The sequence below is a fragment of the Pyrgilauda ruficollis genome, unplaced genomic scaffold (genome assembly GCF_017590135.1).
Source record: "Pyrgilauda ruficollis isolate IOZ18807 unplaced genomic scaffold, ASM1759013v1 scaffold18, whole genome shotgun sequence".
Taxonomy (NCBI): Eukaryota; Metazoa; Chordata; class Aves; order Passeriformes; family Passeridae; genus Pyrgilauda; species Pyrgilauda ruficollis.
In genome coordinates, this window is record NW_024516984.1 from 3,760,735 (window position 1) to 3,788,053 (window position 27,319).

The window sequence follows — 27,319 nt, forward strand, 5'->3', positions numbered from 1 at the left end:
AAACCATCATGTATCTAGGTGATTATTAATATATGCTGCAATTTATATAATTACAATAGAATTACAAATATAAAGTGATTTTCTAAATCTGGCAATGAAAGATCAGCAGTGCAGCCAGCAGATGGCCCCAGCCGAACATCACCCTTAGACCGTGATCTCTGGTTTGATCGATGTTGTATTGGTGAAACTGTCTTACAGGGCACTGTATTGTAACACAGTAGAATGAAAAAAATCTTGCTACAATACATGATTCACTGATGTATAACAATTTTAGAGATTGGAAAGACAGATAAAGAATTCTTCATAGCTACACAAAGTCTAGTGTGGCCATCAATAAAACCAGGAATCAACTGAAGGTTTAAAAGGATTTGACTTTGCATTGGAATGAACCCCCAAATTAAAACAAATACATGTAGCAAGTGGCTTTTCTCAAGGTGATAATGCACACAGAATGAAAATTTGACAAAAAAAATTATATCTTTTAACAAGCTGTATGAAGAGAAGTTCATATAAGTGAGGACTGCACTGTATACAGCTGAGCTGGAGACTGGATCCTGCTGAACACAAGAAAGGAATTAATGTTTAATTTCACTTAATAGTGCTATTGGACAAACATTTCTCTTGCTATTTGAATTCAAAACATCATGAGACTCATCAACATTCTAGAGGAGTTGTATTTTAAGAACTGAATTGTAAATGGAAGAAATGATTTTACTGTGACTAAAGCATCAATCAGTGATTTGTAAATACAGGTGTGGCAGAGCCACAGATTTTCAACTGAACTTTCAAGTAATTTATTCAAATCAAATATGTAAAAGAAAAGTGGAAGTTGTAAGGAAAAAAAGTTTATGTAAAAATAATACTGTGTTGTACACCGACATGTACAGGATGATTAGGAAAAACAAGCATCGGGGGAAGTTGCTCAATTGGATGTGTTATTTCCATGTAATTTCTTGTGTGTCAACTATCTGTTTAATTTCCTAATGAGCTGGGTACCCACTGATAACATATGTCAGGGTATGTTTGGATAATTGGAGCATGTATTTGTTAGTGATACAAACTTCAAATATAGAGGTTTAGCAGTTCCAACCAATCAGGGAACTCAAAAGTCCCAACGAAATGTAATATGAAATAAATTGCATTTATGTATCTTTCTGGAATGTGAAGTAGATAGTTTTTATTTCAACAAAAATCCAGGAAATGGCACATAAACGTACAAGATGAGAAGATTTAGAATAGGTCAGAATTAAAAATGTCCATGCAGGCTTAAGCCCCTCTGCAATGGCACCTTTCAATGGCCTTGCACTATCAGTTCATAAGCTGTTCTTTCTATATACCCTTACCTCATTTATTGGAATGAATGGATGGTGCCAAATAATTCACTTTCATTTTCTCCCCATTTCAACGTGTGATCTTGCATTTTGTTTATCACTCTCTGCTCAAATGCTGCTGCTGATAGACATTGTTGATCTCTTACAGACTTTTCTATGGTGTTCCTCATGAGAGCACCTAGGCACTTCACAAACAGCCACTCATTTCTCTTGACTGTCATGAGCTGCGTCAGTGGTATCATCTTTCCTTGCTGAAAGTAAGTTAAGCTGATGTGTAGGTTGCACAAGAAATCAGTTTTGTGATGTTCCCTGAGATCCTTCAATTCACATCAAATACCTGGATGGAGAACCATTTATGGAGATTCAAGTTGAAGTACGGATGTTTATCTTAGGAGCAGGGTAAAGAGTCAGGGAACTGGTGAACATACACTATTCAGACACTATATGCAGATTTCCATTTCCTTTCATTCCAGCTTTTAGATGGAAACGAAGTTTGACCAAAATGGCTCACTAACTTTCGACGCCTAAGACGAAGTATCTTGGAGCTGATTTTCCATAGTAATTAGTAAGTTCAGACTGCCTATAGTCCCCTGGAACTAAATTCCAAGAATACTATAAAAAGGAAAATAAGACAAATTATCACAGTCACTTTGGTCTAGATGAATAGCTGGTATCCTTCCTTCAGCTCAACTTCTGACTAACTGTGGGTAGCTGCAATTCCTTTAAGACTTACAGTCTACTAAATGTTAAATTACAACGATGAGATTTTAACATTCCACAAATCAAGCTGAGGATTTAAAGTTTGGTATAGAAAATGGGGAAAACAGAATTAATTGCAATTTTGAAAAATTGTGATTTAAATTATGCCAGTATGGCCATGGAATTTTATAGAAAAAGAGCAATGTGTATTCTTCTGGGCAATACTCAAATTCCTAAATCCAGCAACTGTTCTGCAAGTACTGCATCATTCATTACATCAAACTCCTTCTTTTCTACAGCAAATGAGGGATTGGCTGCCTCACATTTAGCATCTTCTTCAACACAAATGTTGACTTATTCCCAGATCTGAGAGAGACAGGATTTTCTGAAAAAGAATGCTCTCATTAAATGACCCCTGTTGGAAAGGGACTCACACAGCTGAGCTGAATTAGCATGATAAAAGCAGTCCCAGATATGGTATTGCCAATTCCCTGAATATGTCACTCATGTCCTCTTAATGCAGACTTTCTTTTGCCTGAGTGTTTCAGAATGCTAAATCACAAAGTAGCAAATACACTATTAAATGTATAAAGATTTCTTACTGTTGCTGGCTCATTCCACATCTCCAAGCAGTAAGCATAAAGGAATAGAATTCAAATTTATAACTCATGTTAGCTACTCTGGCCAAGAGCAATTCAATATTTTAACATTATAGCTTGTTTCAGTTGGTCTCAGCTGCTTTCCTACTTGAATATATCCCAGAAAATGCTATATGGAGGTGTGGTTTTTATTACTAGGCTATATCAGACATTTATTTACATTTTTAATTTTTTTTTGTCTTTGACTTCAAAATTCTTTTATGCTCATGCATGCTTGCATGCTTCAGAACTTCAGCCTTACAACAAGTAAAGCTAGAATGTGAACAATTTTTTATCAATACTGTACTGAGTGGTCCATTTTGACATGTAATCTCCTATATGATTTTCTAGATTTCTAACACAATATTTGTATGTATGTCTGCATTGCCATTTTTTTTGTCCTTTATCTCCTTAAAAAGACAATATAAAATACAAAATTATTATCAGTATTATTAAAAAAATTACTTGCAATTATACATCATGCTAATTCCACGTGTGCTGACTGCTTTACCAAAAAAAAAAAAAAAAAAAAAAAAAAAATTGCCCTGAGGCAAACCCCAGAAATTGTACAAAGAAAGAAAAACCTCAGCAATTATTTGTTTTACTTTCCTTTTCATAGTTAGTGTTAACTGTGATTCCAAAAAAAAGATGATCAGCTAACAATGAACAGCTGTACATGGTTTTTTGTGCTTTGATGTGGTGATATTTGTTGGGAACCTCTGGGTTAACAGGGAAGGATGTATGAGGAGGAGCTGCCTGTAGCTGTTAGGCCATGGGTTGTTCAGACCTCCTCACTTCTGCTCTTATGTTTCCATCATGCACTGTGGATATTGCTAAGGTTGCCTACATCTCAGTTTCCACATATGCCAAACCAGAAACAACTGTGTTTTAACAACTAACAGGTCAAAGAGCATTCACTTGTGTTGTTCTCCTCTGTGTCACAGAAATTATTCTTGTCATTGTCCTCTATGACTTATTTCAAGTGATTCTGGGGTATTCCCATCCTTACTGGCTTGATTTGGAGGGATAAGAGGCTGTATCTGCTTCAGGAACTATTTTTGCTTTGGAACAGGAAATGAAACATTTTTAAATTAGCAGGTTTGGATAAGCTGCTAATTAGCAGGTTTGGATAAGCTGTATCCTACAGGTTTAGAGGCACTGTTGAAGAGTTGGGCTATTAATGTTGATTTTCAGTAACTCTTGCTACACAGGGGAAAATTCAGGAGTGCAAAGGAAAGGTAACATGCTAATATTTAAACAGAATAAAAGAAATTAACCAGGAAATTATAGACTTGTCAGTGTCACATAATTCCTTGGAAAAAGTAATGGAACAGATAACATGAAACTGAATTAATAATGAATTAAAAGCAAGTAGCAGAATTATTGCCAGTTCATTTGTATTTATGGAAAATAAGCCTATTAAACAAGTTTCACATTATACTTTCTGTAGTATGGGCTGGGATAAAGGCTGAAGAAAAGGTGATTTTGAGGTCCACCAAAGCTGCAGACTTTACAAAGTAGTTACACCACTACAAATCGATATTTTCTTTGGCAAATTTAAAAGTGACTAGGGTTTTTCATCATCTTGCAAAGCTACTTAAATGAGCCCTATTAGCAAGGCTTTGTGCATAATGTTGGCTAGGGATTTTCTCCTTCTTTTGACAACAGAAAAAGGTATTATTCCTGGCAGCAAGAGATAGATGTCTTTAGGCTGAGACTTGCCTACGTGCCAACACATATACAGTGTGTCTGTAGTGTGAGGGTGGGGAGGCACTGGAACAGGCTGCCCAGGTAAGTTGTGGATGCCCCAGTGCAGGCCAGCTTGGATGGGCCACTTGGTCTAGCGAAAGGGGTCCCTGCTCACAGCAGAGGGGTTGAAATAAAATGATCTTTAAAGGTTCCCACCAACCCAAACCGTTCCATGACTCCGTCATTGCGAAGTTCCAGGCTACAAGTGGGACTTGCCTCAGTAGAGTCACACCAGGACTGGGTGTGGTCAAGGCTGGAACTTTGGAGAGGGGCTGTTGCTCAGCAACCTGACAGCCTTTCTGTAAACATTCCACTGCAGTTGGCACATCGGGTCCCTCTCTTTCACTCTGCCTGCATGGGTATGTCCTGTCATTATTGTTAAAGTGCTAGTTTATATAAAGTGTTGGCCTTTGTACTTTGCAGCCCAGCTCTTGAGCCAGAGCTTTTTTTGGCAATAGGTTCTTGAGGGTGTTTAAGACTTCAGAGTATGTTCAGAAGGATGCATTTGGCAGGTGTTTCATGTGTAAAGAATTTGGGCACAGCTAATTTTTAAATTGTTGTCCTCATTTTGGGATTGCATGTCGCAGAGAGATCATACCTGAGCCTCTGTTATGTGTGGGCTGGTTCTTGTGCCCCAAAACAGTCACTTTATGTTGTGACTTTGAGTAGATTTAACTTTTCCTCTAAATCAGTTTTCTTGCATCATAAGCACCTTGATGTTTAATTAATTTTTGTTTCATGCTTAAAAGTAGTTTTGTAATGCCAGATCAAGTTAAGACATGGTGGAAAGCTGGATGCAAAGTGAAGCAGTACTAGTGTTTCTGTCTGTGTGTCTGTACTTTAATTCTCCTTGTGAAGCTCACACTGACATTGTTTTCTGAAAAGTTTTCAAAGTGTAACAGCAATTAGATGTTTTTTTCTACCTTATACAGTCTTAGAAAATCAGCGTAAGACCTTAATTCCAGTTACAAGAAGAATAAGCAATCTTAAGAGTTGAAGTCATGGTCCTTGTCGCTTCTTCCTAACACACTCTGTGAATCTGTTGTCTGAGGAAGGCTATGAACTAAAAATTACTTAATGCTGTCATGCAGAGCAACCTAAGTGTGATGACAAGCTTCCATAATTTCTTTCTGTCATCTTAATATGATCTTCAGGATTTATTTTTTAATTGTTAAATTAATTTTTTTTTTATTGCGCTCAGCAAGAGGGGAAAATAAACTTGAAAATGGCACATGTTTGCAAATGCTTAACCACTTGTTCTTAGATCTCTGTCTGTAAAAAAGTAAACTTTTTGACCTAATTTTATGTAGTGATGAAAAACTTGGCTGGAGATCAATGACTTGCTTTGTGCACATTGTATTGAAATGTCATACTGGTTATGTGTGCTGGTTTCAATGAAGTTTTTTGTACCTGCCTATCTTTGCTCTTACATATCAACTCCGTATCTTAGTACTTCAGAAGCAGTCTTGCAAAACAAGTGGATGACAGGGAGATGATTTGTAGGGTATTTCATGTAGAGGAATTATTTAGTTGTGTTTTAAATTTAGCTCAACAAACTTCTTCCAAAGCACAGTTTAGTCTACAAAACTATTTATTTTTGCTCTCCAATTATAGTTTAATAGCTTACCGTCATGTCACATCACACTAAGGGTGAAGGAATATCTTCTTCAGAAGAAACTCAAAAATAGTAGTGAAATGCTGCAATACATGCCATAACTATGCTTTCTGAATTACCTTATGACTTTTGAATGGACTCTATTTATGAATAGCTGTTTCAGGGCTTGAGTTTTCACTCAAATCTTACTTAAAACTGATGAGTGCTTTATCTGTGTTTGTTTTTTTTTGCCAACCTTGCCTGTGAGCTCAAGTCATCCTCTGTTGTGAGAGGAAGTCCTGTTAAAATTATATTCAGCAGCCAAATTCCCAATTAATTTTTCTCTGTTAAGTTAGTCCACTGTCCTTTTGAATGACAGGTGCTTTGTTTTTTGAACATCTTCACAGCCTGCTTAGATAGGTCTTTGTTTTTGTATAGATCTGAATTCCTTTATGTTTTCTTTGGTTTGTTTGTTGTTTGTTTGTTTTTTATGAAATCAGATTTTTCCATAGTACTTTGTTTATCATCTCCCAAATGCCAGGATGATTTTTTTTTGTCTGCTAGGAATTGCTTTGTCCTAGGTTCTGCTACACTCTTGGATTATTTACGTGGGATTAATTGATGCACTATTTTTTTGCATCTGGTGAAGTGTTTAACTATCACATGTACTAAAGCCTATTTTAGAGCAGAAATACTTGTTATTAATCTTGGGTACCAGAGACATGCTCCCATTCTCTCCTCCTGTGCCTAATTCAATCTTTTGTGTATATGGAGTGCCTTGAAAATGTTACTATGTAAGTACCAAATAGGCCCACAGGTATTTTACATATTTCTGACTATCTTTCTTGTTTCTCTTAATTAGGAAAGCCTCAATATGGGAAGAACTAACAACGAAAATCTTGATGATCCAGGTAGTGCTGCAGTGTTTATTTCTGCTTTAAATTTTCTTGACTACACTCTAGCCAAAAGCCTTACAATTGAGATGGGCTGAACTACTTGTTGTTTTTCATCTATTAAAGAATTTATGTTCCTATTGCCATTACAAGCTTTAAGCTCTAGGGCTGTACTGTAGTGAGCTCAGAACAGGTATTCAGAGGAAAAAAAAAATCCATTTGTTTTTTCCAAAATGCTTACAAGATAAAGAGTTGTGGACATGTGGGAATATATCACGTACTGTGTTTTGAATACATCACATTTGCAACAGTACTTACACGACTTAACATTGTGTTGATGTGCAGCAGTTTCACCAGAAAGAAGTGAAGGAAAAGAAGGCAATGGCCTGCGTCGCTCCTTCCGGCAGAGGAAAAGTGTTGAGCGCTACGAATCTCCCGTGGGAAGTAGGTGTGCTGGGCTGACCCTGGCTGGAAACCTGTGCTCACCAACCTGCTCTATCACTCCTGCTTCTCAGCTGAGCTGGGGAGACGAAATAAGATGGAAGGCAACATGTAGGTTAAGGCAGTTCACCAAAGCAGAAGAAAAGGGTTGTGCACAACACAGGAAAAATGAGGTTTTGTTTTCTACTTCCCATCAGCAAGTGATGTCTGGCTGCTTCCAAGGAAGCAGGGCTTCAGCACGTGTAGTGATTGCTTCAGAATGCAAACATTTTAGAAAACAAATGTCCCACCTTCCTCCTACTTTTCTTAACTTTTATAGCTAAGCTGATGTCATATGGTATGGAAAATCCCTTTGGTTAACTTGGGTCAGCTATCCCAGCTGTGTTCCCTCCCAGGATCTTGCCAGCCTACTGCTTGGGAGTGGAATGTTGGGGAGACAGCACTGATGCTGTGCCAGCGCTGCTCAGCAGTAGCCAAAACACTGGTGTGTTATCAACACCTTTCCAGCTACCAAGGCACAGCACAGCACTGTGAGAGCTGCTGGGGGGAAAATTAGCTCTATCCCAGCCAGACCCAATACAGAATGTTACACAATACTATATATTATACAGTTTCTCTTAAGAGCTAATTTCTCATATGAAAGTGAGGGGTTGTTGGTTTAGATTTTTTTTTTAAATTAAAATACATGCACACAACTTCTCTTTATATTTCTTACTTCATTCTGCAAGTAAATTTTATTGAATGCATGTATCCTGTGTGCATTCTCTTTTTTTCCTTGCAATTTGGCATCCTTATTGTTGCTTTTCAGTTAAAAAAATTACCTATCTACCCTTAAAATAATAACAATTAAAGAGACCTAATAATCTTACTATTGTGGTTTTCAAATTTTCTTAAAAATCAGGTGTGTGTCTTTTTACTTCTTTTGGGCACCGATTAAACCACCCAACATTGCCTCCTTGGAACTTTCCTTGAACTTAGAGATGGATAATACATGTCCCATTTTCTGCCTTTGACTATCCTGGTTTCTCTCAAGCTTGTTTGTAACAAATTCCAAATTCTTTGCTTTCAACAGATCTAAGAAAACGTAACCTAAGCTCATCCAACTGTACTTCATCTGTCAAAGAGAGAGATTCAAGCAAAAAACCTAAAAGGTTGGTGTATGGTTTATGGTAGTTCTCCTTTATAAGATTGCTGTTGATATGTGTTGTGCTATTCATATGACTGAATAATGCTGAATAATATCTTTAAGGTTTTTTTGACTGGTGGTAATTAGCGATTGATATAATTGCAGCTTACTACTGTAGTCTGAGGGTATAAGGAGAACATACACTGCAGGGGAGGCCATCCTTTTTACTAGTCCTTAGATTTTATTTGAAAATGATGTATATTTGGTCACTGATAAGGTGGTGAGGAGGGTTGTGGCTGAGATTATATAACTGAAATTTCATTTTTCTGGAATGGAAGCCATAATGTCACTCTGAAAATCTTAGACTTGAAGGGTGTACAAATTAAGATTTAAGACTTAATCTTGAAGGGTACAATTTATTAAAACTGAAGACAACTTACAGGGAGAGCCTGTATGGAAGTTTAAATGGATTTTTTATTCAATCACTCAAGAGAGTTCACATTTCTTTATGAAACTATCGTTAAACAAGAAAAATGCCTAATGAAATTCTAAATTATAAGTTGCAATACTCATATTTGCAAGTGCTAAGAGTTGTTAAAATAATTAACTCAGTTTAAAGTTCTTTATTTAGTCATGGCCATTAAGCGTAAAACTGTTGGAATTAATAACTATTTAGGAGGTTTATGCTCATTTATAAGGTCTTTTGGATTCACTTGCTATCATTAGAAAATCAGAAATTATCTAACTGCATCATAAATTAGAAAGCACTTTTTTCTTTCTCCTTAATTCAAATGAGGACTCCTTCGGCCAACTCTCAGAAAGGTGACATAAAGGGAGCTCCGAATGATCACACGAAAACTGAAGCAGCTCGGAAAGGCAATTTAAATGAAGTTCACAAGGATTACATGAAAATTGGAGTAAGCCTGGCTGGTGCAGAGCAAATGCAAATAGATGGTTCAGTAAGTATTTTTACTTCATGGTGTCAGTGGGACATTTGCAGTATTTATGGAAGCTTCCAGTAATGGGCCATCTACAGCTCCCTTGACTGACAGTTTTCTCTCAAGAAATTTGCGAATTGCCACTTACGTTTTCTTTGTGCTGACATCCAATTTGTGATGGAATCTTATAGATGTTGCTGCTTTCTTTAACACGTTCTGTTGACTTCATCTTTAGGCACAATTTCATGGTGTGGGTGGTCTCTCTGACCACATTTCAGCTTTAAAAGAGATGGTAATTTTGCCGTTGCTTTATCCTGACGTCTTTGAGATATTGAAATTTAAACCTCCAAGGTAAGACACGCCATTTAAAATGTTAAGTCCTTAACTCAATTATTTTTAGGAGAATAAAAACATCTGGGGTTTCAACATCCTCCCATGCTTCAACTTTTTCAGCAGTATTTATGGTTCTTTTTAGCACTAATAAAAAATAATTTTTTTAAAAAAAGGATAGAATACAGTATGTATGTAGGTTCAGAGATTTACTGTGTGGCAAAACTAGCCTTTAAAAGGTGAGGTTGAAGATTGTTTTTTTTTAAAGTCCTGCATGCAAGTGGACTTGATTAGTTTGTGAGAAGAAAGGCACTATCTGCTTCTAGTCGACTGTAGTTTGTTTTGTGGAAGTCCAGTTTTGTCTTACACCAACTCTTTTTTTTCTCAAGTATTTTCAGGTATTAGTTTTACAATTGAAGGGACTTGTAACTAGAACTTTGCAGTGTTTTTTATGTTTGGGCTAAAATAAGAATCTGTCCCCTTCTTACACGGCTAAGCGAGTTCTGTGTTATGAAATGAAATTACTGGAGATTCATTAGCTTTGTATATCCTTGGTCATGGTCATATTGAAATTGGACTTTAAATTATTTGCTTCCAGTGAATTTAAAAGTATAAAAACAAAAGAAAATCTGTGTTTTGCTTCTTTATTAATTGAAATTCATTTTGAAGCAGGAGTACATTGGTTCTTTTAGTTGATGGAAATACAGAAATGAAGAATACCTTCCCATTTTTAGACTACTTCCTCTTTCTTAATCACCAGTCAAGGGAGACCAACTGAAAGCTTTTTAAAGGAGAATGAAATTATTTACTCTCAAATCTTGACTTTTGTGAAAACAAGAATGAATATGTATTTATATCATTGTTTATCATTGAAAAATGAACTGAAAATTCGTAAGTTAGCCCAGTCTCAGATTCTGCATTGGAAATTTGCTCTTGTTTTCCTCCACTCTACTGCAACCATCTCTGTTGGTTTGTCAGAACTGGGGTGCTGTTATATTTTTTCAAGATTTTGTACATCTGCATTATTCTCTTTATTCATTTTGTTTACTGTCTTGCAGAATAGTGTAGGAACACTTTTGACTTTTCTCACACTTCAGGTGTTACTATCTTAACCATGAAGTGTTCAGCTTAGGAGAGCACATTTGTGTATTTTAGGGATGGAAGTTGTAATAAATACTTTACCATGCCATTTTTTCTTATATTAATTTTTTAAAAAAATTCTTTCTTTTACATTGTAGAGGCTGTTTATTCTATGGTCCACCAGGGACTGGAAAGACCCTGGTTGCTCGTGCACTTGCTAATGAATGTAGCAGAGGTGACAGGAAAGTAACCTTTTTTATGAGAAGCGCTGCCGACTGCATGAGTAAATGGGTAGGAGAATCTGAACGACAGCTGCGTTTAGTGTTTGAGCAGGTAAGGTTGAAACATGCCATGTGTTCTGTTGGAACTGTAACTTTTTGTAGTCAAGAACTACTCTTTTTCATGTTTTGTAATCCACTTCCACTGAAATGGGATTATCAATGTTCCCTTTCTCAGTGGAGTCTCTTGAGATGTACTGAAAAGATTAGTAAAGCAAACAAGAAAGTCACCACCACCACCTTCAAAAAACCCTTCACCATACACACAACTCAGTCACAAAAATGGTCTCAAGAAGCAAGAGATGGTAGCTTTAGGTGAGAGGAAAACAGATGCAGCGTTAAAACATGATCATTTAAATTAGTAACGGAAGGTCACTTCCAGAAACTTTGAGTCCTGTCTGTTCTTGTGGTTGCCAAATAGCAGTAAAAAATACTGGTATGATTTGTTTCCTGTCACCCAGTCTCAGTGGGTTGAAAGGCTTCTGTTTTCTGTTGACAGGCTGCTGTTTCACATTAGTTTAATTAGTAGAGATCCCTGATGAAAAATCTAGTTCCAGTGCATTTCCAGCCATAATGTCTTTCTTCTCTTTCAAGTAGTGCTGTTTTCCTGATGCCGGTGTTCCTGTGTTTTCTTTGTAGGCCTACCAGATGCGACCTTCAATTATTTTCTTTGATGAGATCGATGCTCTTGCTCCTGTACGGTCCAGCAAACAAGATCAGGTTCACAGGTAGGACAGGTGTGATCTTTGTGAAAAGAAGACCACAACCTATTTATCTTGATGTGACACCTTCATTTAACCTGAAAACTAGTAATTCAGTGCTAGTGAATTTCAGATGATTTTTAAACAATAAATGGAAACAATTCACTAAGCCTGATATCAGTTCAAAATCTGTGTTACCTTATTTGTATTTTGCTATGTCTTAAAATAATTCTTTCACTGATCAGTATCTTGTCAATAAAAAACCTGTCCTTTTTGAAGGATCAGTAGAGAAGGTTATGTGTGACTGAAGAAAATTTACTAAACCAGTGAATGAAAATTATATTTTTCTGTTAGCTCTGTTGTGGGGACACTTCTGACACTTATGGATGGCTTAGCCAGCAGAGGAGAGGTTGTGGTAATAGGAGCCACCAACAGACTGGATTCCATAGATCCTGCTTTACGAAGACCTGGGCGCTTTGAACGAGAATTCCGCTTCAACTTGCCAAACAAAGAGGTCAGAACCTCAAATCAATCTGATGTGGCAAAGCCCATCTTTGTTGCAAACCCCTGTAACAAGGCAGCATTGTGGAGCAGTGCAGGTCTCCATCTGTAGTGTACAGCTTGGACACAAGAGAGATATCTGGAGGTGTTCCATTGTACTGTGAAGGGCAAACCTGGTACTGAATATATATAGGAATAAGATGATGTCAACAAGTAGCTGCTTCTCTCTCAGACAAAGATATGAAGTACACTGCACAGGGCAGCACTTTGAGTTCAGAGGCAATAGCTAAGCAATGAAGAAATTTGTTTCATAGCAACAAAAATATTGGGATGGGGATGTTTGGGAGAGACATGGTGTGCAAAACTGTAACCCTGCTTTTGTGTTTTTTCTCTATCACTGATACTTCTTGGCAATTTTTGGAGCAAAGATAAAAGGCTAATTGGATTGAAGGCTAGTAAACGTGCATGAAACAGTGCATTTAGCACAAACCTTTGTATACAGTATTTATGTGCTCTCAGGAACAAGAGACAAGGTGCCGTGAAACAGATCTAATATGCAATTCCCTACTGTGGAAGAATTCTAGAAGTATGCCATAATTAATCGGTGTACCAGAAGATACTTCACTGAATGTCTTGCTAGGATCAGAGATGATAATGGGCCATGTTTGACATTTTCTGGATGAGTGACAGTAGTTTGAGTCATAGTTTTTGTTCCTGGTAGCAACTGTAGCAATTTAAAATAGACTAGGACTGTTTTCTTTGAATCAACTGGCAGAAAAGCAAATTTGATGAACTACTGAAACCTCACAGTGAAATTTTGCTAAATTTGTGAGAATTTTCTTTGACTCAAAATGTCCATTTGCAGATGAGGCTTTTACTACAATTTGTCCTTCAAAATCATTAGGTCTCATGCTTATAAAACTCAATTTTTATGGAAGATGCATCTGCCTTTTATTTCACTGCATCTCCCACAAGGGTTTGATGCAAGAATTTAAGAATGATTACATTTCCTGCTTGAAGATGCAGTGAATGTATTAATAACTGACGTTTAAAATACTTAGAAATTTAGCAGACAAGAAAAGTATTTGTACTAGTGTCAGAGGTTTGGGGGTTTTGTGTTGTGGTTGTTTTCTTAAGAGAAAACTTAAGACAAACTAAAATGCAGCCATTTTGTTTCTAGGCAAGATTAGAAATTTTGAAAATCCACACACGAGACTGGACCCTGAAGCCATCGGACAACTTACTTGAAGACCTGGCTGAGAAATGTGTTGGTGAGTTTGAAAGCAGCGTGGGTCCTTTTTCCCTGGGCAACGTTCAACCACTCTACCCCCAGCCTGTATCACTGCCTGGGGATGTGACAGAAGTGCAGGAACTGGCACCTGGCTTTGCTGAACCTCATACTCATTGATCCATCCTGTCCAGATCCCCCTGCAGAGCCTTCCTGCTCTCCAGCCGATCAACACTCCCACCCAATGTAGTACTGTCCACAGTCTTACTGAGGGTGTACTCAATCCCCTCATCCACATCATTGATAAAGATATTAAAATGGACTGGACTCAGTACTGAGCCTTGGCGAACACCACTAGTGAACCCTCTGCTAACTGGATGTAGCATCATTGACCAAAATTCCTGGCTGGGCCATCCAGGCATTTTTAACCTATATAACACATATATATGTTGATGGTTCTCGTTTTGTTTGTCAGGATTCTGTGGTGCTGATATTAAAGCCTTATGTGTTGAAGCTGGGCTCTGTGCTTTGCGCCGCCGCTATCCGCAGATACATGAAAGTGACAAAAGACTGAAAATAGATGCCAGATCGATTAAAGTAACAGCAAAGGATTTTGCCATGGCCATGCAGAAGATTGTTCCAGCATCACAGAGAGCTGGGGCTTCACCTGGGAGAGCACTACCATCTATTTCAAAGCCGCTGTTAGAAAACACCCTGGAAAGAATTTTACAAGCCTTGCAGAGACCATTTCCCCATGCAAAGCTTGCACTGAAGACCCAAGGTATTATAATAACATCTAATTGTTATACTTTGCAGGTGCAGAGTGGGAGCTGTGTGTCAGTGGAGAGCTGTGGGCTCTCTACTGGAACACCCCGTATTACTGACAGTAGCTCACATCCTGTTAATCATTTCAGAGATGGATCTAAGGTTTCACATATGAAGCACTTCTTTCCAAATTGTAGAATCATAGAATGATTTGCATTGGAGGGACTTTAAAGGTGATCTAGTTCCAGCCCCCTTGGACAGGGACACCTTCCACTAGACCAGGTGGCTCAGAGCTCCATCCAGCCTGGCTTTGAACAGTTCCAAGAACTGGGCATCTATAACTTCTCTGGGCGACCCATTTCAATGCCTCACCACTCTCAGAGTGAAGAATTTTTTGCTAATATCCAATCTAAACTTACTCTCTTTCAGTCTGAACCCATTTCTCCTTGTCCTCCCACCACATGCTCTTCTAAGGAGTCCTTCTCCAACTTTCCTGTAGGTTTTCTTCAGGTACTGGAAATCCAAAAGTAGGTCACCCTGAAGCCTTCTTTTTTCCAGGCTGAACAAACCAAATTTTCCCAGCCTTTCCTCATAAGAAAGGTGCGCCATCCCTCTCATCATGTTGGTGGCCCTGCTGTGGACTTGCTGCAACAGGTCCATGTCCTTTCTGTGCTGGGACCCCAGAGCTGATGCAGCCCTGCAGGTGGGGTCTCACCCGAGCAGAGCAGAGGGGCAGAATCCCCTCCCTTGGCCTGCTGCCTGTGCTGCAGGATGGAGCCAGGGACACAATTGGCTTTCTGGGATGCAAGAGCACATTGCTGGGTCATATCCAGCCTCTCAGCCACCAGCAGCCCTAAGTCATTCTTGGCAGGGCTGCTCTTCATCTGTTCATCCCCAGCTTGTGTTGGTACTTGGAATTGCCCTGACTCAGGTGCAGCACCTGGAACTTGGACCTATTGAACCCTATGAGATTCCCATTGTCACAGTTCTTGAGCTTGTCCACATCCCTCTGGATGGCATCCCATCCTTCAGGTATGTCAATTGCATCACTCAGCTTAGTGTCACCTGCAGATTTACTGAGGTTACACTCAATTCCCTCAATTATGTCATTAATGAAGATATTAACACTAGTCCCAGTAGGCACCCCTGAGGGACACCACTTGTCACTGGTATCAACTGGAACTCTAAGCAATTGATTGCTACCCTCTAGATGTGACCATCCAACCACTTTCTTATCCATCTGAAAGTCCACTCATTACTCATCCATCTGTCTCCAATTTAAAGAGAAGGACACTGTGGGGGACAGTGTCAAAAACTTTACAGAAGTCCAGATAAATGATGTCTGTAACCCTTCCTTTGTCCACTGATGTAATCAATAATTATTATGAATATAGTAAATAAATGCTTAAATGAGGAGAGTGGGGTTTTTCTGGTATCTAAGAACTACAGAAGTTGTTCCTGATCATCTTAATTCTAAGGAAAAAACCTCCCAAGTGTTTGTCAATAGGGAGATAATATCTGATGCAAATCATGGGATATAGGACAGCTTTGTATAGGCTTGTGCGGTCTCCTTCGATCTGTGGTAGGGTGTACTCTAATAACAGCATTCAAATACCAAAATGCAAGATAAATTGTTTCCAGCACTGATTTCAAAGGTGTATTAAAGCAAGAGTGAGATATAAACTATTCAGTAAAGATAACAAATTTCTCTTGTCTTTAAATATGATTTTAGGGAATGATGGGATTGACAGTGATGATGACTCACCATCAGTCTCTGAAAAGAAGTCTGACAGCAAAAAGGCAGAATTCCGCACTTTGAGCAGGTGCATATTTGTCCTCTTTATGGTGACATTTTTGAGAAGACTGCATCTGTAAAATGTTACGTAAACATGTGAGGGCTGCTATATGAAGGAGTTAAGGGTGTGTGTGAGGGTGATCAATATTTGCAAGAATTCAACTGTGAAGATCCAACTGGGTACTGAATCTAACTGTTCTGACTACACTGCCCTGACTTGTCAAAATGATCGGCCCAGCCTTCTTTTGCTAATTCAAACTGGTTCACAGACTATTAAAACAAGTTGGTTTAATACATAGTGTTCCTTCAAAGACTCTAGACCCAAAAAATGCTCATTCTGTCCTTTTAGCTTAAAAACCTCTATGGATTTATGTAGCCATCCTTTACCCTTCTACCTTCCAAGATGGTTGAACCAGTAGCAAATTATGTATCAGAAACAAAATCAAGAAGTGGTTTGTAAAATCACTAGGAGAAAAATTTAAATGATGCCTTCATTTTTTACCTTTACCTACGGATTTTTTGTTATCTTTTGACATTTTAATTGTGGAAGTCATGTAGTCCAATAGTTTTAAAAACAGATGATTGTCAGATATTTTTCTCCCTTCCCATGTCTGTGCTGCCCAGAAAATATTACTTGCTGAGCTTCACTAGGTTTCTATGATCTTTTACTTCAGCAAGTGTAAGTACAATAGTAATGTGGTGGGAAAATGCACAAACCCCTTCACAACTGTATTTCATGCAAGTAAAGCAAGATGACTAGGAAATTAATGCTCAAGTCAAAGATGAAACAACCAGAATGACTGAATAAAATGAATATACATCTTACAACTATTTAGAGTAGTGCTGTAATTTAAGCAATCAAGTCATGTTTTTCTTCAGATACATATAATGTGTTTCAGTACCCACATTAGTCTTTTTCTAGAAACATGGTTTTGCCCCTTTCTTCCCACCATCTCCAGGAACTGTGGCCAAATTGTAGCTAAATTTGACAGGTGTAGAGATCTCACTTAAAGTCAAGACAAGCTGAAAATGGTTATGCATGGACAGTAAAGAGACCCAGACTGGTTTGAGCTGTAAGAATTTTTATTTTGCCCTGTTATCAGGTTACTCACCAGCTGTTTTGTGTGTATTTGCTTGGACATTCCCCCTGTGGGATTTAAGAACTGTTACTTAACCCAGCCAAAGGAATAGTAGACATGCTGGGAACTGGCAGAATGATTTTTTTTAGCAGAGGAGTGATACCACTTTTTGAGAAAATAGACTTTGATAAATAGACTGGTCTTCTTGATCATGGAATCACAGACTAGCTTATTATTTAGTACAACATGGAGCATATTTACAAAAAAAAAAAAGTATGGGAAAAATATTTAACATCTGTGTGCCTCTTCATCACTCTTTTTTAAACTTGTTTTCTTCTTATTTTTGTAGAAATCCTTCTTACCAGCCAACATCTTTCAGGCCACGGTTCTTACTAGTTGAAGAGCCAGGATGTGGGCAGGCTTTTGATTTGGCACCTGCCATATTACATGCCCTGGAAAAGTTTCCAGCTTATACACTAGATCTACCCACCTTGTTTGTTAGCACCGCATCACAGGAAGAAACATGTTCACAGGTATATTTTTTTGTTGCTGTTGTTCTCATAGGATTCTTGAACTGCATATAAACTAATGAAATAAACACAAATCACTGTTGATGGAGTTGGCCTGATTTGAATTTGCTGTTATGTGTTTATTTTTGTCTGAAAATTCACTTTTCTTGTAGATGGAACGATACTGAATAAGGACATTTGTACATAGCCATGTTTCATTTCTATCTGAAATGAAAGAGGGAGGATGTTGCTAGCAGCTTGGGAAGATGGGAGGTGCTTCTAATAAGCCCCTCTTTGTAGCAAGCAATCCTGCTGGTCTTGATGAGTTCCAAAAAGTTGGTTTTGTTGCATTCTGATGGTGTCATGCACTTTTTGTAACCTTCTTTTTTATTGTATTTGTAAGGCAGCCAAAGTTTTTATGAAAAAGTGTTTTTTTGAATATACATATACAGTTTGTACTGCTGCAGTGAAATGCGAAAGCATTCCAATTCATGGAATGTTTAAATGTGCAAACTGATGTGTGTCCTCTTAACTAGAGATTACTGCAGTTTTCATTTTTTACTTTTAGGCAGGAAATCAATTTAATTACGTGGCAGTGCTGTATTAAAATATTTTTTTCTTTATTAGCAGCATTTTAGAGCTGTACAAGTCAGGACAGACACATCATGTGACTGGACACTCATTTGCCACACAGAAGGAGCAATTCTCTTTTTGTTATGTCATGGTTGCACCTATGGCTATATAAATACCCTGTCTACTGCATGGATATGCCACACGTTTGTGACAGGAACTCCCTGCATATTGTTACTCTGAAATGATGCATGGAGAAATTTTTCGTGTGAAAGGACTGTTAACACTTCCTTCGTGCAGTAGATTCGTGTTCTCTTCTGTGATTGAAGTGCCATCTGTAGGCAGTGGTTTGTGGTCTTTCAAAGCACATCATCTTGTCTGATGGATACTTTGATAATGAGAGGAATGAGAGGCTGTGAGCGATTTAGCTCTTCAGGCAGGCTAAGGACTAGTCACCTCTTATAAAATGTTCTTGAAATTATGATTTGTGACCAGGCTTCTTTTACTGTGTTAGCCCTCATCTTTGCACATAGGTCTTTGTTCAGGCTGTGCTCCAGTCTAACGTGGGTATGGGCCCACACTGAACTGGAAATGGTGCAGTCACAGCTGTGTAGTGATTTCTCCAGGCTAACACATCTTGCTGAAGGGTTGGTCTTGATTTTTCAGGCACATCATCACATCATCTGAGTTTTGAGGCTCTTTAGGAGTTATCTTACCCCTAAGCAGTGATTTGAAATATGATTCCGTCCTGTTTCGGTCAGCATAGGAATGTCTATGTTTGAGTCAAAGTGAAAATGCTACCTTATTGTTAAGGAATTGTTCATTTATTGGTTTGTCTTGATGTCTTGGTATTATGCACTCTTATGTCACAAGCTAGTCTGTTCTACATGATGCAATTTTCTAATCCAAGCTTTCATTTTACCAGTTGATACGAGAAGCTCAAAGAACAGCACCAAGCATCATTTATATCCCACAAATCTCTTCATGGTGGGAGGCTGTTGGACCTACACTGAAAGCTGGTTTTACAGGATTGTTGAATAACATTCCATACTTTGCTCCAGTTTTGCTCCTTGCAACGTCTGATGTGCCACATGAAGATCTCCCTGAAGAGGTATTTCTGTCAATACTTTTCTTTCTTTGTTACTCAGTTTCTTGTTAACTTACAACATTGGAGTACTGTGCTGCTTTTAAGCAAATTTATGCTGTTATTACTGAGGCACCAGAACCTCTTAAAATTTTCTTAGAATAAAAAATGCTGAAAGCATTTGTGTAGAGTATTTTCTGAGTGAAGAGATTGACTTTGACCCAACTTTTTCTCCCTTCTCACACACTTGTGCTTACTAGACAAACATATAGATACACTTCAGACAACCAGTCCAGTAGCTTCAGGATGGTTTGGTGTGTACTTAGTGAAGAATACACAGTGCTTGAAAGATAGATGGGAAAAAGATTGTTTTTCTGAAAACATTTTTGCTGAAAAAGTGCTGTGGTCATACTGTTAGTGATAGAATCTAATTTCTAATTTAAATTATTTCACAAAAAATCAATTTCTTCATCTAGGTGGAAACTTGGCAAATTAAAAAGCTAAGGACTAACTTCTGTTTAAGCAACTTGAAAATAAATTTTTCGTTGTATTTCTTAACAAAATTAATTAAGAACACATGCTGTGCTTTCTAGAATCTGAGAGTGTTCATTAAAGGAAGGTGTTTAAAATATTAATATGCAGCTCTGATTATTTTGTCTAAGTAGCAAAGTTTTTATAAAATTAATAAGTGCCTTCTAAAATAAAATAAAAAAAAAACAACAAAAATCCCACATTGCCAAAAAGTTGGCACTTGTCTGCTGAGCCCTGCCTCTTCCCTCTGTAACTGTCATAAATATTCAAGTTAGAGGACATCAAGCTGGGTAAATGTACAATAAGCAGTATTTGGGGAGGTAAATGTCACCCCTTTCTGATTGGTGTATCATACGTTTTTTCATGGATCTTAAACTCAAGAAGGTTGATTAGAGAAAGTATTTTAGTCTGCAGTGCTATAGAAATCCAGCTTTTTAAGGCCAAGAAGTTAACTTTTAAAGCTTGTTTTATCTAGATGCATATTCAGTGTAATTTAGAAATGCTCTTGTCTGTTTGGAATAGAAAATGAAAAGTTTTTGTGGCCTTAAATCTCTTAAATCTCTTTTCTTCTCATGGTCTAGATAAAAACATTGTTTAATACTAATCGTGAAGAAGTTTTCAATATCCCACGGCCTACCTGTGCTGAAAGGAGAGGGTTTTATGAGAACTTGATTATGAAGCAAGCTGCTGAACCCCCAACATCAAAAAACAGTGCAGGTAAGGATTTTCTACATATAAAACTTTGTTACTGTAAGTTAACAGCTAATACAGTATTTGCTTTGGTGGTAATTCTCTGTCATTCTGTACATCTTTCATGTACTTGCATTCCAGCACCATGAATTGATTAAAATTTTTCTCTGTTATTGCAGAGAGGTACCCTATTCAGGTACAGGATACTTTGCAAATACTCTCTTCTGCATTAAGAGAAATACTGATTTAAATTTGCATCATTCCAGATTCGCAGGCACATTCTTCTGCAAGATGTTCTCAGGTGGATGGCCAACCACAGGTATTGGACAAGAAAGCAATCAAAATTAAAAAACGAGGAGTGTTTGTGGATTACTCTGAGCTCAGAGTAAGTCTAACTTCAATTTTGTTAATACTAAAGTAGGACATTTTCTTTATGATTGTGAATTAAGTCAGTTGTTAACCAATGCCAGTTCAAACAATTTATGAGAGGGAAATATAGCTTGTGAAACAATTCAGCCTGGAAGGGACTACGACAGTTGTTTCTGCAGCTGGTGTAAACTGCTGCTCTTGCTGTGTTTTAGAAAATGGGGTTCTCTTCCTACTTTTTAATGTAAAAGGGTTTGTTAAATAGCACAATGACAACCTTCTAGTACTGTTAGTTATTGATGCAGTTTTTATGATGGATTGGGGTAGGGTTGTTTTGTTTTTCTGTTTGCATGTTTTCATGTATTATGAACCAGAAAAGGACCTTGATTTTTAGCAGTTATGGCTTTAAATCTAAAATTAGCCGGTTGACCTAAAGCACATCCTGGACAAAATACTAATACCCACTTTTCTAAAATTCTTTTAAAATTCAGTATTAGAATTTTGCATTCCTACAGGTACAGAGTTATAAGGTTTTTCTAATCCCCTGTAGGAGAGAAGTTGTGATCCTAGGCTGTAGGTGGGGAAAGGGTCAAAATGGGCCTAGCTGCAGGGGGTAAAAGAGGTTTCTTTGCTTGAACTGGAGAGGGTATAAAAGAAGGACCTGAATTTCAGGGAATATTGGCTTGGGTGAAACTTTGGGAAGTTGCTAGCTGACGTCCTGGAATTTGGTTGAAGTATAGGAGGCTGCTGTTTAGCTGTCTGAGAAAGGGAGTGTTATTTGGATGTTTCCTCTGTATGGGGAGAATATGACCAGAATGGAATCCCCTCTGATGAAGGGGCTTGTCCACACAATTTCTGTCACATTTTTAAGCTGTTACATAATTTGTAGAAGTGAAACTAGCTTTCTAAGGCTGGTGTCCTGAGGAAGCAAATTTTAGGGGATTTTGTTGTTCACAACTCCCTGCATATGTAGAGAAACCACATAGGTTTTTCTAAAGTGAGTGCTAATAGCATGTGCTCCAAAGTTATTTCCAGCTGGAGAAATGGTATGGTAGAGTCCTTATAGATGTTTCAGCTTATATATATTTTTCAGCTGTGAGGAGAAAACTAGAGTCATGAAACATGTCTATTTAGAAAACTTGTTTCCATAACATGAGTATCACTGGAACTTGACACTTGTACCAGAGAACCTCATTGGAACTTTCCTGAAGTCAATAATCTGGGTGAACCTCCAAAATATATCTACTTGGTTTTGTATGGGATAGGTCTTTTTATTATTTGTTTGGGTTTGTTAAGTTGGTTTAGATTGGTGGCAGTTTCTGTTTATTTGCTTGGTAATAGGCATAGAACTTGACGAACAAAGAGAAAAGCATGCACTCACCTATGTGGCAACAATTAAATTTCACTGGAGATGTTGGCCATGCACCTCTGTCATGTCCTTTGTGTTGTGTTTGCAGCAGCTGAAAGCTTGTGTGGGTTTTGTGCCTCTTAGCTGCACGTTGGATAGAAGGAAGTTCAGAGAAATACTCAAATCTTGTGGTAACTGATCTCAGCAGGGCTGAGTTAATGGCAAGCAGCTGTGAGGCAGTAATATTTTCATTGGGTCAGCTGCTGTCTTAAGCTATATCTTCACAACCTCACACAACACAGAATTGCTGGACAGCAGTGGTGCCACTAGCTTGCTAGTGTTGCATTTCCACAGATTATCACATTCACATCTCAGCACAAGGGACTGTGTGACAGATTTGCAATTTGCTACAGGTGGTCATTCTGCTAGTTCATCCACTCCTAAGTTGAAAGGTAGGAGCTAGCTGGTGTTTGGCACTGTAACATCCAGCTAATGGGTAGGGGTGAGTACTTAAGGAGCTTCTGTCTCCAGCTGGCATGGTTGTACCTGGAAATTCTGTAACCTGTCTTCCAAAGACATGTTTTCCAGGGCCCTGTATTACATATCTAATGAAATATAACCGTGGCTTTTCAGTGGCAGCTACTCTATAACAAAGTGGATTGTGTCATTCCTGATGTTCTGGAGGCAGTTGATTGGCAGTTATGATCGTTGATGTCATTGATTGATAAGTAAGAAAATATTGTCTGAACTTTAAACCTTCCTTTTGTCTGAAGTGTGAAAAATTGTTTTTTCCAGTTAAATCTTGTGAGATATTTAATCAGCTCTCCGAAGTGCCACTTTTATTTAACAAGATACGAAAGTAGGACATACCTTGTGCTATTCTGAATTGTAGTTTCCACTTTTTTTTTCTTCAGAAAGTGTTGGATGCTGTCGTCGCAGCAACTGAGAACGTCAGTATATCGAGCATGGCAAAACTGTATTCAGTTCTTAGCATGTGCATTTACCAAGAGCGGGAAAATCCAGACAAAACCAAATTAGTGGAGGTAATTTTTTTTGTCTTGGAGCACTTTCTGTCTGGTATTATCTGTATGTGTGTTATGCATGTGTATGTGCTCACAATTATTTATCACTCTTTATGCTGAGTTGCCTGTGTTACGAGACTTTCATTTCAGGCTAGAAGACATCTACACGTTATTGCAAACCCATTATTGAATTTGGCATAATTGTTGGTAATTTCGGCAGAACAAGGCAATGGGTCCACGGTCCACCTACACAGCCTCTCAAACCAGTTAATCTATCTGTCACTAGTCTTTCTGAAGAACTTTTCCAGTTCTATAAAGAAGGTGGGGGGCTGTGAAAGGAGAGCACTTTTCTCAGTCTGCCATTTCCTATTCCTTCCCTTGCAGGCAGGCACACATGGTAACACTTGGATAGCACTCATTCCATTCTTGAAAAGAAATTAAATATGAAACATTACAAGACTTCAGGCTTTTCTGTAGGCTCACTAGACTTTCTTTTTAACTTGGCATGGCTCAAGCTTCTTTAATATGATGTGGGGAGCTTTCTGCCAATGATGGTTTGATGCTAATGAGTCCGACTCTCTAATCTCCTCCTCTGAGAGAGGATTTCTGAGTTTGAACTCAGCAGAAATCTTCCACAGGCACCCAAGGTCCCAGGCAGGCATTCTCAGTATTGTTTTAGATAGATTGAGTATTCAGTCTTCAAGATCCTTGAATCTATTGAATCTGTTTGTCTTTCAGATGTTTATGCATGATATTACACAAAATTCTTTATGCTTCTAGGTCTGCCTTAAAAAAAAAAAATAATAAAAAGAGAGAGGAAGCCTCTTCTCTTTAGCTAAGGAGGCCATTCCTGAAAATGAGCCCTTCTCTCATCTAGCAAAATAATGTGTTTCAGCATGAGGAGGGATTTGTTTGTGTTATATCAGGGCTTGTGGGCTCTTGTGACTCTTTTTTGTTCATTTTCTATTTCTACTTTTAGCTTTAGTTCCAGCTTTCAGTAGTGGCTCTTCAGGAACTGTCTTTTATTGTTGAAAGCACCTTGATAGAGATGCATTGTTCCTTGAGATAGATCCTTGCAGTTTCTCTGGCCTGCTCTCTGTTTTGGGTGCCTAAGGACTTGTTTGAAGCTAGTGGGGCTAGATAGACATTGTGACGGTGGTAGCACATGTATTGTGCTAAAGATTACTAACACTTGTATGCACAGATTATTGATTCTTTTGATGAAGAAGTTATCAGGGTTCTCAGGCTTGTATTCACACTGACTCCTAATTTGTCTTTTTTCTTTTTCTCCTTATTAGGAAATGAAGAAAGAAATTGTAGCCCTCAGTTGGCTGTGATACTTGACTTCAGTGTACTTGACCTACTGTAATGTATGGCTCCCAAATAGATAAGTTATATTTAGCATGTCTCACTAATTGTAACAGCTATAGGAAAAAAGAACAGAAGAAAGAAGCTAAGTACATAACTGAAACCAGACATAAGAGAGTGCTGAACCAGCAACACTTGGTGAAATGACCAATATGCCAGATTGTGAGGAACAAAACAAGGCAAACTTATTCAGCTAGGTCATTCCAGAAGTAGATCATGCCCACTGCATTTGGAAAGGATCTGTCTGAAGAAGGGAAGGCATCAGCTGAAGAAAAGTGGGCACCAGCTTGAAAGAAGATGGAGCATATGGGCTAATTAGCATATGAAGCAAGAGCATCATTCAACCAATAGAAGATTGAATATTAATGAATAAGAAGACTGAGTATTTGGGAGCCAATCAACATTAGTGTCTGGAAAGTTTTGATAGTCAGTTTGCCAGCTTTGTGGATTTACTGCCTACCACCAGCCTTTTCTGCACAGAACTGAAAATAAATCCAATACCTCTACTTTGTATGGCTCAGCCTTTTGCACTGGGTGAAAGAACCCATTTTGGGACAACAGTATTTTCTTTTCAAGAGAACAGCATGGAATTCTAAAGTGTATTGATTCTGATTCCTGCTGTTGTCTCAAACCTTCCAAACATTTTTTATCGCTGGAAGACACTGGAACTGCTTTTGTTTTTTTTTTTTTTTTGTTGTTCTCCTTCAAGTTTATTTCTAGTGAAGAGAAGCTGAGAGGCCAGGAGTAGGACACAGGGTGCTATTCTTGTTGTGGCTCTGGCTGCCCTGTCACCTCATGGGAATGGGTCAGGAGGCACCCGAGTTCCCCGGCGTGCAGGAGCAGGCAGGCTGGGGCGGCACCACCGCCTCGCAGGCGACCCTGGTGCGGCCACCTCCAGGGCTCCAGCTCCAAGTTCATCCCCTTGGATCCTCCTCCCTCAGTAGGCAGTGCATCGGGATGTGCTGGTTTGCTGGTTTATTTGTTCTTCCTGTTTATTTTGATTCAGTTTCTTACCTGTAAAGTTATGTTATGAAGATTAACTTAAACACTGCTTTGGTTTTTTTTAATAATGGTCACACAGAGAATGCCCATATTTTGATGACAAAAAGGCGTCAGGACCAGCGCTTGACACAAATATACATAACCTCTGAGTGCATTTTAGCTGGCCTAAAGTACCTGTGAAATACTCTTTAGTCAAGTGTTTATATGTTCTACTTCAGATGCTTTAAAAACAAAACTCTGTTTATAAATCATCACTAATTTGTGCTTAATTAAAACTCATAATCTAAGCTGGTGAAAATGTTACTTAAACTTTTTATAATTTTGGCCTACCTTAGTAAAAAAGAGACAACTTACATGACTATAAAGCATGTCATAGCATAGCCCATGCTTTCTGCATCTCAGTGTTGCTACTTAAATGACTGAATCATTCAACTTGCAGGAGTTCAGTGTTTTTAACTTAGCTTTCAAAAGCTAAAAGTCTTATCTTTCCAAGTCAGGCTCTTCTTTCCAGACTGTCTTGCATTTCCATGGGAAACACAGACCAAATCCAGCTCAGAAATGGTCTGCCCTGCCTTGGAGTGAGGCTTGTCATGGGCTCTATTTCCTTCCCAAGGAACATTTTCAGGATTTTCAGTTGCATGAATTAGGTTTTTTTTTTTTGGATTTTCTTTATCCATCAGTTTCAAAACTACTGAACTAAGAAAGAAGATATCCTCAGGGTGGTGGATTGATGTTTTTTGAGGTTGTCTTCCTTGAAAAGGATTGTGGAACCTGCTTTAAAATTGCTGCTTTGCTTTTGCAGTCTAAGCCATGAGCAGGCAGTGACAGTTTCTTTTGGAGAATGCCATGGGAGACAGTATCAAAGATTTTACTAATGTCCAATTAGAAAACATTCACAGCCTTCTTCTCATCCACCAAGCAGGAGCACCATGTTGTAAAAGGAGATCAAGCTCATCAAGCAGCACCTACCTTTCATAAACCCATGCTGGCTGAGCCTGAGCCCATGGTTCTATTTATGTTCAGTGTGATGGCACTCAAGATCCTCTGGACCATGACCTTCCCTAGCACCAAGGTCAGACTGATAGGCCTGTAGCTTCTGGGATGCTCCTTCCAACCCTTCTTGCAGATGGATGTTACATTTGTCAGCTTCCAGTCAACTCCAGATAATCAGGACTGCTGGTAAATGATTGAAAGTGGCTTGGCAAGTTCTTCTGCCAGCTCCCTCAGTCCACTTTGGTGGATCCCATTAGAGCCCATAGATTTATGGGTGTGTTAAGTGGTGTAGCAGTTTATTAACCATTTCCTCCTGGATTATATGGGCTGTATTCTGCTTCCAGTCCCTGTCATCCAGGGTAGGGCATGAGTACCCTGAGGTCTGCTGTGTCTATGTTTCCTTTTGTGTCAAGCGAAGGATGGAGATTCTCCATAGCTCTCCTTTTGTTGCTGATATATTTGTAATAACAATTTCTCTTGCCTTTTATGGCCCTAGCAAAGTTGTACTTGAACTTTGGCCTTTTAATTTTCTCCCTGAATAACCTCCTCACATTTTTGTAGTCCTCATGTACATCTTCACACTTCTGTCATCCCCATCATTGACTTATGTCTTAGTAGTGTTACCATGGAGAAGTAGAAGAATCAAATCTGGTTTCTGCCACTTTCAGCA

General features: G+C 38.4%; 1 protein-coding gene across 1 annotated transcript; it reads left to right on the top strand.

The window, feature by feature from the left end:
- Nucleotides 1-6,885: 6,885 nt before the first annotated feature.
- On the top strand, nucleotides 6,886-25,402 carry LOC121351923 (ATPase family AAA domain-containing protein 2-like). The gene is made up of 18 exons (XM_041464390.1): nucleotides 6,886-6,922; nucleotides 7,250-7,348; nucleotides 8,418-8,496; nucleotides 9,148-9,231; nucleotides 9,340-9,430; nucleotides 9,645-9,760; nucleotides 10,978-11,152; nucleotides 11,737-11,825; nucleotides 12,153-12,312; nucleotides 13,480-13,570; nucleotides 14,003-14,308; nucleotides 16,025-16,115; nucleotides 17,516-17,699; nucleotides 19,171-19,356; nucleotides 20,442-20,577; nucleotides 20,817-20,935; nucleotides 23,179-23,307; nucleotides 25,364-25,402. Exons 1-18 carry the CDS (start codon nucleotides 6,886-6,888, stop codon nucleotides 25,400-25,402), a joined length of 2,211 nt encoding a protein of 736 aa, XP_041320324.1.
- Nucleotides 25,403-27,319: the final 1,917 nt, after the last annotated feature.